This window comes from Octodon degus, unplaced genomic scaffold (genome assembly GCF_000260255.1).
Source record: "Octodon degus isolate 3935 unplaced genomic scaffold, OctDeg1.0 scaffold00088, whole genome shotgun sequence".
Classification (NCBI taxonomy): Eukaryota; Metazoa; Chordata; class Mammalia; order Rodentia; family Octodontidae; genus Octodon; species Octodon degus.
This window is the reverse complement of record NW_004524664.1, coordinates 10,372,381-10,383,941: the sequence shown is the minus strand read 5'-3', so window position 1 is coordinate 10,383,941 and position 11,561 is coordinate 10,372,381. Positions and strand designations below refer to the sequence as shown.

Genomic DNA, 11,561 nt, shown 5'->3' with positions numbered 1-11,561 from the left:
TGTTGGTTGCTAGACAACCTTGTGACTTGCAACTTTGTAACAGAATAAATAAAGGCCCTTAGGAGCCACCACCAAAAAAAAAAAAAAAAAAAAAACAAACAAACAACAAAAAAAAAAAAACCATCTCGTGAGATGTCTTTTATGCCTGCTTTCTTAAAATGGAAAGATTGAGAATCAAGGTGGCTCATGATGCAAAGCTCGTAGGGGAAAAGACTTGTGCCAGATCTGTCTGCAAAGCCCTTGTCTTTGGACTGTCCTAGCTGCTACTCCCAAATGCTATGCTGGCAGCAGTGAGTGATACTTTCACATGTCTTAGATGGGACCAAGAAGCAAGAAAGCAGTTATGAAACTGAGTAATAAGAATGAAAATCAAGGGGCTGGGATGATGGCTTAGTAGAACAAGTGCTTCCCTGGCAAGCGCAAGGGCCTGAATTCAATCCCCAGTTCTGAAAAAAAAAAAAAAAATGAGAGTCAGAAAAAGTAAAAGAGATTGGGTTAACAATCACAAGGAAATGTGAACTTTTGAAGGAAATAAAAATGAAAGGTAGGGCCTGGGATATATAGCTCAGTGGCCAGCACCTGCCTTCTAAGCACGAGATCATGAGCTCAATTCCCAATGCCACCAATAAAAGGCATGATATAGGGATGGGGGGAGCACACATAGGTCAAGTAAGCAAGAGCTTCCAAAATTTACATGCAAATAATAAAGTAGAAATTGATAAGGAAGACAACAGATTAAAAGTCTGAAGGAATGTGACAGTAAATACATCCTGAAAAACAGAATTTTCCCTGGCTTGATATTGGTTCTGCTTCTCATCTGGATGGTGTCAGTACCAACATTATATGAATTAACTTTTTCTGGGTGAAGCTGAGCACCGCCCTAACCATAATCAGCAGTGGAAGTGAGGAGAGGTGGTCCTGATCCTCAAAAGCTCTTTGAGTCTGAGAACTGGGCTTTGGCTTCATTTCATCTACACCATCAGCTGTACAGGCATCATCTTCAATCTCACTTCCGCGTGACTGTGAAGGCTGACAAGTGAATGTCAGGTTATCACATGAAGATGTCAGAAACCACAGTGAAGGCTTGTTTCTATAGTCTCAGTTCAAGAGAGATAAATTTTATAGTGCTGCATTTGTAAAGATGCGTATAGTATTAGAGTATCTTTTCATTTCCTACCAGTAGATTGGTTGTCAATCAGATATTCAACTATGATCATCAGAGTAGAAGAATTAGAGTATGATAGAAATTGTAAAGTGAATGACTTCTGACTTCTATGTCAGTGTATGTTCAACTAATATATATATATATATATATATATATATATATATATATATATATTTTAACTTTGGGAGCATATACACTATCTTGTATCCTTGTGGGTTTTCTTTTGTTTGTTTTGTGTCTACACATTGTCTTAAAGATGCAGTCAGGGCTGGAGAAGTTGCACAGTAGTAGAGGGCTTGTGCTGCATGCACAGACCCTGCTTTGAATTCTCAGTACTGAAAAAAGGAAAGGAAAAACTTGTGAATAAACCATAAGTTGAAAAATCTATGTATTTTATGGTGCGTCACTGACATGACACCATTCCTTCAAACCTTCTTTAAAACTGATTGTGTTTCATGACACGAGAGCATCTCTTTTCCAGCTACTTTAAAAGATAAAACAATGGTTATAAAAATTTGAGTCCTTTTTCCTATATAGTTGAAATTAAATTAATTTGTTTTGTAATTACCTATATTCTTCTCATCGTGTTCTGTTAATTAACTGTGTTCTATGTATTGCAAACACAAAGTAGTTTCTTTGCTATTTGTCAAGTCTGAAACTTTTGGGAAGTTGGCTGTACTTTATATAACCTCTTGCTTTTAAGAGAATTTTAGCATAAGGCTGTTTATAAGGGGTCAAAGCTCAGTGTGAACACTTCCTCTCCCTTGTCTCCTATCCAGCCACATCTACATCCACCACGGGGACGAGCCATCTTGTGAAATGTGCAGAGAAGGAGAAAACGTTCTGTGTGAATGGTGGCGAGTGTTTCATGGTGAAAGACCTTTCAAACCCCTCAAGATTCTTGTGCAAGTAAGAAAAGAAATCCCCGCTCTGGCTTATATCCATAACTGCTTCTTCCGGATGGCTCTGTATCTCATCATGTGAATGTTGCTTCTTTTTCCAATTCCGTTGCATCTTATTGAATAATACTGTTTTACTTGTAGAGTATTTTTAAAAGTTCATGCCATGTGTCATCTCCTCTGTTGTATCCAGAATTCGTTTTGCTCTTTTCAATGTATATGGGGTTTTTATCTTTTGTTTTTGGAATTTTTTGCCTTCATGTTTATAATATTATTTTCTTCATGATCTCATTGTTACCCTGAAGACATATGCAAATATTATGGAGAGATATAGTTTTCATATTCATAGTTTCTATTTCAATGGATTGATTGAGCTAAAAACTAATGTTTCTACATAACCCCAATGTTCATGTTCAAAATGAATTAGAAAACCTAAAGAAGTAGAATGGCAGAATATTCCTCATCGAAACATCTGTCGCCCTTGGGATTGTTGCATTGTTCCATAAGTACTTTTCAAAATGATCTTCAGGTTGAAATTACTACTAGACAGAAAAGCAATTTGCATATGTTCCCAAAATGCATTTCATATGTGTAAAGTATTCTCTGTAGCAGGCCATATTCTTTCATGCACTGCTGTTATGTTTAGTTAGATCTAGTGTGGGCTCTTTCTTTCCACTGAGCTGGAGGAGTTGATTCATCTTTAAGAAATATCAAATTTGCCCTCTTTCTTCAAGTAGCATACAGCAGTGCTACTATTAGCACATCAAATATTTAAGCTTTATGGTATAAATGTGTAGGACTCATTAAAATACACATGTTTATTGTGGCATGAATTTTAAGTCTCCTATTAATATTCTGTATGTGGGGTATGTGGACTCATTATTTGATATTAGTAAAAGATATTTTATATCTTAGTGAAATGATGAACCTAAACATTTGTATTGCCACATACCAATGGCTATGTCCCCAGAGAAAGATATTTTGAAAGCAATTCCTTGAAAAATGTTATGTAGAACATCTACAACATTTTACAAGCAGTCCATCATTGAAAATAGGCAATGAGAATATTGTTCTAAAAGTGGCAGAAGATTAGGTGTGGTGCACACCTGTAATCCCAGCTCCTTGGGAGGCTGAACACAGGCAGATCACTATGACTCGGATCTATGTAGTGAGACCCTGTAGACCCTTACAAAAAAAAAAACCTGAAAAACAAAATAAAAGTAGCAGAGCCTATCTTAAAGAAAAAATTTTAAAATCTTTTTCTTGCCCTAAACTATTGGCATGTAATTTAAAGGTTAGGGAGGAAGCTGACCTAATAAAGACAGCAATTTGCAAAATGAGAACGACACAAGAAATACTTAACAAGACCATTTCCCTTCATGTTATATAGACAGTGTATAATCTTTTGCCAATTTTAAGAAAGCCTTAATTATATTTATTAATAATGAAATATATCTTAAAAGACTTACACTTTAAAGTCTAACTGACCAAACAAACCCTTGGATAGGCAGTGTTTCTGCTGTCCCTTGAGCTGCCTGCAAGGGTTTGTCTGTACTGTCTCCTGGGACCTGGTAACTGTGAGCAAAGCTTCTCCCAAATTGTTCCTTTATGCCCACAGAAGCTCTTTATTTAAAAGAAGAGAGGCAGTGCCAAGAGGGGACATGTGGTGGGAGCTGTTCAGCTGGCTTTATCAATGAAGACAGACAATTCACAAAAGCAAATAGAGCCTGTTAAAGTAACTGAAAGACAAGGAATCAGAAGTGTGGAATTCTGAGCTCAATTACTAAATGTCTCTCTCATGGAGATAGGCAATAGTTATAAGTCCAAGACATAAAAATTTAAAGGCAAGATAAAAATGAGACATTATGCAGGAAAGGAAAATGATTCTTTTCAGATCTGAATTTTTCACATGACTACTTATGTTTATTTTTGAAAAATATGATTTTAAAGGTTTGCTTTTTGATCATTAAAATTACTCAAATATGCTTGCATCAAAACAGAAATCTGTCCATTTTAATCTTAAACAGCAGTTCTGCCGACCTACTATGAGCCCAGCACAAATAAGTCTGCCCCAAATTGATCGGATGGAATTGGGACGAACAGGTTTTATAGTTTCCTCTGGGATTTTCTGGGATCAAAGAAAAATGTATAAGAAGTCACTGTTATAATCTGCAAAACATGAGGATTTTTTATTACATGAGGAAATCTTGTTCTTCCCAAACCTTAGGCATCCGATGTAATTGTGTTTCAGTAAATCTCCTTGAAAAATATTTAAATTGTAGGTCCTTAAGTTCCTCCCTCTTTAAAACAATTGTATCCATATTATCTATGGCTCATATTTTTGTTTCTCTAGAAAAAACATCTCAGACTACATTTTAATTTTAATAATGAAATCTGATCATTTTTCATCATAGCCTTGCAAGGATTTATGGGCTGAGTGAGTGCATGTGATGGTTTCCAAAGCCCTCTAAGGAGCGAGTGTGCTCCTTTTGCACATATTAATTTCAGCTCCTCTTAGGCCTCCCACGTCCTGTAAGCACCTAAGTGCTGTTCATTTGTTCCATTTTGGTATTGGGCCAACAATTGTGATTTTTCTTCACCCACACAGTTTCTCATTAAATTTTAAGCTCAATCCAGAAAAATACTTGTTTTTTGTTTTTTTAATTTTTTTATGTTTGTAACTTCTCTAAAAAGTATTAGCAAACCATGAATAAAAGAATAGCAGACCATGAATACCCTGCATACCTGAAATGAATCATGCAGTGGATCATGGTGGCCTTCTAACTCTCAGAAAATCATATCTGTCTTCCTTCTTGCCTTTCTCATTCCACTTTTTTTTTTTACTTTTTTTCTCTTCTTTTTCTTTTTCCTTCCTTCTCTTTCTTCTTTCTGTTCTTTTCCTGTGCTTACAATATTGTAGGAAAATGTTACAAATAATTATTAGATCTTTTTAGAAAAACTCTTTAATATCTGTGATTTTGATAGTGTCCTCTCCAGCAACCCCCCCGCGTGTGCGCACACACACACACACACACACACACACACACTTTTCTTTTTTTGTCTTTTGAAACAGGGTCTTTCTACGCAGTTCAGACTGGCTTGAGCTCACTTTGGGTTTTTTTTTTTTTTTTTTTTTTTAATGTGTTTAGTACAGGTCTTCAGGGTCCTACTACACAGATGGGACTTGTACTGATCCTCCTGTTTTCAGCCTCCCAAGCACTGGGATTATAGGTGCTTGCCACCATGCCTAATCTCAATCACCCTCTCAGTATGCCCTGGGGGTAAGGCCAGCATGGCACACCAGGGATTGAACCTCGTTCCCTGAGCCTGTCTAAGCAGGCACTTTAGTCCACTAAGCTATCTGGCTGACTCCTTGAACTCACTTTGTTCCACAGGCTGGACTCAAATGCACAATGATCCTCCTGCGTCAGCCTCCCTAGTGCTGAGATTACAGGCCTGTACCACCACATCTGGCTTTATCCCACTTTTTATAGGTTTTTATTTTTGGAGTTTGTTTGTTTGTTTGTTTGTTTGAGGCAGGGTCTTGCTGGCCCTATCCTTACTGTGTATGTAGCCCAGGCTAGCCTTGAATGTGCAGTGCTCCTCCTGCCTCATTCTCAAGAGTGCCACATTCTCGGATGTGCTGCATGTGCCACATCCCGGCCTTCTTCTCGCTTTTAGACCAAGATCTCATTGGTGCATCAGAGTAACTTAGTAGCTTGAAAGAAGAGTTATAGTATATTTAATATCCAAAATAGTCCAAGTTCTTTTCATTAAATAAAAGTATAGGAGTCTGACCTTTAGCTCAGTTATTTGAGTGGCTGCTTCAACAAAGCAGTCAGCCTCAGGTTGCTGTGGTTCGATCCCCACAGCTCCAACCAGCCAAACGTGCCCTGAAGGCATTCCTAGCCAGCCCCCCCCCAAAAAAGTATATTTTTCTTTAAAAAATAAAAACATGATAAAAATATCTATACTATTAAAAACAATAACTGCTTGGAATTTGGACAGTCATATAGTAGACCGGATCTTATGATCACGTATCATTCACTAGACCCTTTGAATAGAAACAGAAAACAGAAAAAGGCTGTATTGGCTCACCACGGTCCTGTCGATGAAGCCAGTTCATAGTTTCCATATGGCCCATCTGTCTAGAACAAAACACTGCTGGAACATGAGCCACATCATTCAAAATCGGCTTTATCCCTTACTGAAGACATGACTCAGAATCGCTACAAGCCTGGACGTTTCCAAGTTGTCTCTCTGGTCACCTAATCCACTGTTGTCTTCTTGGGAGTAGAAGTAGAAGATTTTTACAGCAAATCTCTTTTGGTCCTTCATTGCAAACAAGGTGTTCCAAATGGATTAACCATGTAACAGTTAAACACTTCTCAGAGGAGAGGTTTGCTGGTTGCTTGGACTTGCCCTTGGGGACTGTGTGGGAATTTGAGCAGTGGTTCTCATCTTTTATACTTCTCTTGACTCTACAGTAATTTAAAATTGATCCTGAGGAAATAAACAGTTACTATTCCAGATTATGGAAAGATGAGAAAAGGAGTCCGGTTTATACCCTCAGATGCTGTACGTAGTCATTTGGTTCACTGAAACAAGATCATTTAAACATGAAATTGTCCAGACTTTCCTCCTTGCTCTCCTTCTTATATCTGCTCTTCTGATCAGTTTCAGAACTATTTTGGAAGATGTTAGTGCAGTTTTTTAATCTAAAAAGTATTTTATATCATACTGTGTCTAGAAATCTGAAATACTGTCCAGTAAACAGATATAGCCTCACCATGAGAGGATTAGAGCTTTAACCCCTGATTCCAGTGAACAGTCTTGAGTCCTTTTACTTCTACTCTGGGCGGTATCTTTCTTTATAACATGGAGTCGATACGTTCTCCCCATTTTTTCCCAAGGAATCAGTGAAATTAAATGAGTTTGTTTCTGCTAATATACTTAGAACTCTAGGGAAGCAAGAATTTTTCTCTCATAATAAAAGTAAGTGGGATTATTAATTCTTACTGTAGACATTGGAAAATGTATACACCTATCTCAATGGGTGATGTTATCATGTTTAATTCCTAATTTTTCTTTTTATTCAACAACAGCAGATTTTATTTGATAAAGTGAAGCCACCAGGTAGCTTTGTAGTTTTCAGTTAGCAGATCATTTGATATCTCTAATCATTTGAGTTAATTATATGTAAAAACAAAAAGAACAAAAGAGAAAAGAAAACCAAGCAAACTATAATTGAAAAGATGAGCAATGCCCTCACACATGGACTTTTATGATTTTGGATAATTAATGTTTGGAAAAATGTAGCCCCAAGGCCAGCCAAATAGCTTAGCAGATTAAAGCACCTGCAAGTAGGCACAGGGGCCAGGGGTTCAATCCCCAGGCCTGCCTTGCTGGCCCCGCCCCTGGGGCTCCGCTGAGACAGCAATTGAGATGGTGGCACAAGCCTGTAATCCCAGCACTTGGGAGGCTGTAAACAGGCAGATCACTATGAATCTGATCTAGTAGTGAGACCTTGAACACCCTGTAGACCCATCCCTAAAATAAAATTTAAAAAAAAACAGCCGCATGATTTGTTATATATGAGACAGTTATGGAAACACTAGGAGACAAAGTCATAAAACTAGGATATAATAAAACTAGGATATAATAAATTAAGTTCAGTAAGTGAAGTATTAACATTTAAGAAGAGTGATATGCCAGGTATTTTTGAAAACACAGAGAAAAATAGAAGATACCATTACTGGCCCCTAGGAATTTAGTTCATTTAAGAAAATGAAAGCAGTGCCCATGAACATATTCCAAATGGTGCAGTGTTGACAGTTAAAGTAGCAGGAACGCAAAGATGAGCATATATTAGGAGATTTTATAAAAACAGCCACCATTTATGGCATCTTCCTATTACACCTGGCAGGCAGTGAGATTACAGTAATCTGTTTCGTGAAACACAATGAACTGCCTACCTGGACCAGCAGTTTCATTCTAGGAAGAAACAAACAAAAGCCTAAATTCAATGGTAGAGGCAGATTCTGAACTCTAAAGGTGAGGCCGAGTCTAGGAGACTGTGAGGATATGTAGGAGCCAGGCTGTTTTGGGAGCGGGCAAGTGGCACTGTGGACACAGAAAATGTTGAGCCGTGCCAGCAGAAGGGGACACTAAGTAATGTAGTGGCATAGAAATAATGATGAAGAGCATGTCTATAATATTTATAAGTAGGTAGCTTAACATATTAAATGAGTAAGTGATAATTTAAAGTCACAAATGTGTCCAACAGCCTCATCATCAAGGATGTAGAAAGAGAAATTTGGAAAAGCTGAAAATAATATATGCTGGACTAGATTTTATTCCAGTCTATAAATCACCTCAAGCTCCACTGCAGTGCCAGCCTTGCAAGAGCTCTTTCTTCAGAATGAACACGATAATTTTCCATAAAACTTCTCTTTTCTTGACTGCCATAGTATTTACGAGGTACAGCTCTTGGGAGAGAACATAGCAGGACTCATGGATCTCGACACCATGCTGTTCACCCAGTTATATATCTGCTTATTTGTTTTCCTGTATGTAGAACAGTGCCATGTGCTTACTAGGTATTTATAAACTCATTTTGACTTTGATTCCCCAAAGTAAATTAAACTCTTTGTTTTGTAGGAATCAAGGTAGGTGCCATTTTGCCTGAAATCAGACACACTGAGAAATATTCTAAACAGATAGCCTCCTGTTCTCCAGTCAGCTAGCAGCCATACATATTTACTGGGCTCTCCCATGGCAGGGTCCATACTCATGCTGAGGATGAAGGAAGGGCTGAACAAAACCATGCTGATCTCTGCCTCGTGCAGACCATAGACTATTACTGCAAATAGTAATCGTGTTTCAAGTAACTGATTCAGTTATAAATTATTGATGTGCTGAGTGCTGGAAAGGATATTAGGGGGCTGAAGGAAAGGACAGTGAGAACCTGAACTAGTAAACAGAGCTGCAGGAGAGGACAAAAGACCTTGCAGGCCTCACCTTGAGGTACAGATATCTAGTTGAGATGAAATGCATCATTTTGAAATATGTAAGGTGCATGATTTTTAAAAAGGACCTATTTAGAGGAACTATTTAAAGGAACTATTCATCATAAAATGAGGCTGTTATTGTAGATAGGATGACAGAGCTCTTCTGAATCTCTAAGCTGTGTGATAAGACCAGGAGGGACATTCTCCAGAGACTAAAGACCAAACCACAAATTAGCAGCCAATATGTCATTGTGTCACAGTGATGTGGAGATGAACGGGATGTGGATTGATCCAATAACCGGTGAAATTGCTTTGCACCCCCTCCCCACCGAATTCAAGGATACATCTCGTTGAGTAAACACTGAGAGGATTGCAGTCTGCGGATGAGCATTTCAGAACAAGCTGTGCAAACAAAGCCATAGGAAGGGCACTGAGGTTCACACCAAGAGGACTTAGTTCATAAGCCCTGCCGCCCTCATTACTGGATTTGTATTTCCTAGATATTGAAGCACAACATTTGAAAGCCATGACAACTAACACCTTTTCCTGCAGTATTTATTCTTGAGCCCTATGGGGCCACTATTTGTATCCAGTTATCTCATGGGTTGAAAAACAATCCCAAGATCCTAATGAAAAGAGAAATGGGAGGAGATCTACAAGCTCATCAGTGGTGGGGAGGTATAGGCTAGATCTGAAGGAAGCATTATTGGAACATTCTTATATTTAATATTTTCTTTAATGATGTTAAGGAGGGCCTTCTCCTGAGAACATAAATGTCTTTTACAGATGATTCTGTAAAGAACACTAAAACACAAATTAGAAAAGCATATACAGGCTTCAAGAGATTCCACTTACAGGTTGATAACAGAATAAGATTCATCTTAGAAAAATGCAGACTGATAGTAACAATACATTTGGGAAGAAAAGTAATCTACAACACAGATATTCAGCTCTCAAGTGGGCAAGTTCTGGCCAAGAGGCTGAGCCGGCTGAGGAAGGAGTTTGCAATAGGACACTGTGGAAAAACAGACTAGTGCTCTTCAGGTGATTATGAAAGATGCCATCTCAAGTGTATAGAGTGATAGCAGGAGACCGTAATATCCAACACAAGCTCCCGGGTATTCTTTAATACATATTTGTTGACATTTCCATCATTTCCTATTTGTAAGCACAGCTGCCCAATCAATGATTTCAGATACTGTACGGTATGAAAGGAAATGCCACCACTAGGATTGAGGAAGAGCAGAAAGAAAATGGAGACTCTTCTTTACTGAAAAGATGTTTTACCAGTTGTCCAAATATTTCATTGTGGAGTGAGACTAAGGAGAGAGGGAATGTCAGCCATAGACTCACTTCTCTGCTCAAGGGAGAGCTGGAAAAGATGAAGCCATGAATAAAAAGAAAGAAGAAAAAGGATGTCAAAGATGGCTTATCAACTGACCATAGTGAAACATTACCAAACCCAGGTAGCCAGAACATTCTTGAGGGGAGGGTTCTGTGAGTATCTTCGAATATGTTCAGAATCTCCACCAAAAAAGGAACTAATTTCTTTGGTGGAGTATGAAAATGTATCTTGGAGTATGTGCATCTCTGATTGAATACATAGTGTATCAGGTTATTCATAGCTCAGGTTGAGTCATCATGTTTGTCAGTTTAGTTTTTTGGCTTTTATGTTTTGTTTGTTTTATTTTGACAGAACCGGGGATTGAACTCAGGCCCTTGCTCTTGTCAGAGAAGCGCTTATTCCACTGAGCCATCCCCCTGGCCCTATCATTGTCAGTATCCATATTTAGCTATGATTTTAAAAGTGATAGAGAGCTTCACTATTAGGAGCCATTTAGCAGCTCAAAGAAATATAGTCTACCTTAAAACTAATGTAGAGCTTGGGTCATACATTAACAGTCTAGATTTATAACATTTGATAAATCATTCATAGACTCAGGGCTAGAGCAAATTTCAATGTTCCTCATTGAATAGGTTATCTTAATATTGGGTTAAAATGAAACCATTTCATCTAGCACTAGGTAAGACTGAGTGAACATAATTATAATAAAGGCCACTTGGAAGTAAATGTAATTTTTTAAAGTCAGCTTTGATTTTGCTGGTGCTGATTAGAAGTCTTGTTTAATATACTACTGCTTTATTGAATCTAGGTAAACTGGTATTTTAGTAACAACATTTAAATTTCAGATAAATATTTGTTCTTAATCATAGCCTTTTTCTCACTTGTAAACATAATATTAAAAGGCTTTTCTTGGAGCAAGAAATCTGCAAGGAGAGTACTGGAGGTTCCTATATAAATACTATTTAAGAATCCAGAGGCTGGGGAGATGGCTCAGTGGAATAAGTGCTTCCCTGGCAAGCTCAAGGGCCTGAGTTCAATCCCCGATTCAAAAAAAAAAAAAAAAAATCCACAGAGAAGAATCTATCATAAAATATAAACACAAAAGACCGATGTTCAAGATCAGCAAATCAACTTGCTTATAA

General features: G+C 37.8%; 1 protein-coding gene and 2 pseudogenes across 15 annotated transcripts in view; all 3 read left to right on the top strand.

Moving 5' to 3' along the window:
* Nrg1 (neuregulin 1) overlaps positions 1–11,561 on the top strand; it is a 1,208,067-nt gene that overhangs the window by 1,167,797 nt on the left and 28,709 nt on the right. For all 15 annotated transcript variants that reach the window (XM_004637278.2, XM_004637272.2, XM_004637274.3 and 12 more), the window contains one exon: positions 1,945–2,074. In XM_004637278.2, coding sequence (XP_004637335.2) covers positions 1,945–2,074 — 130 coding nt within the window. The remainder of the gene's footprint in view (positions 1–1,944; positions 2,075–11,561) is intronic.
* The window catches only part of LOC105742974, a 15,047-nt pseudogene that overhangs the window by 2,535 nt on the left and 951 nt on the right, over positions 1–11,561 (top strand).
* The window catches only part of LOC105742973, a 15,055-nt pseudogene that overhangs the window by 2,580 nt on the left and 914 nt on the right, over positions 1–11,561 (top strand).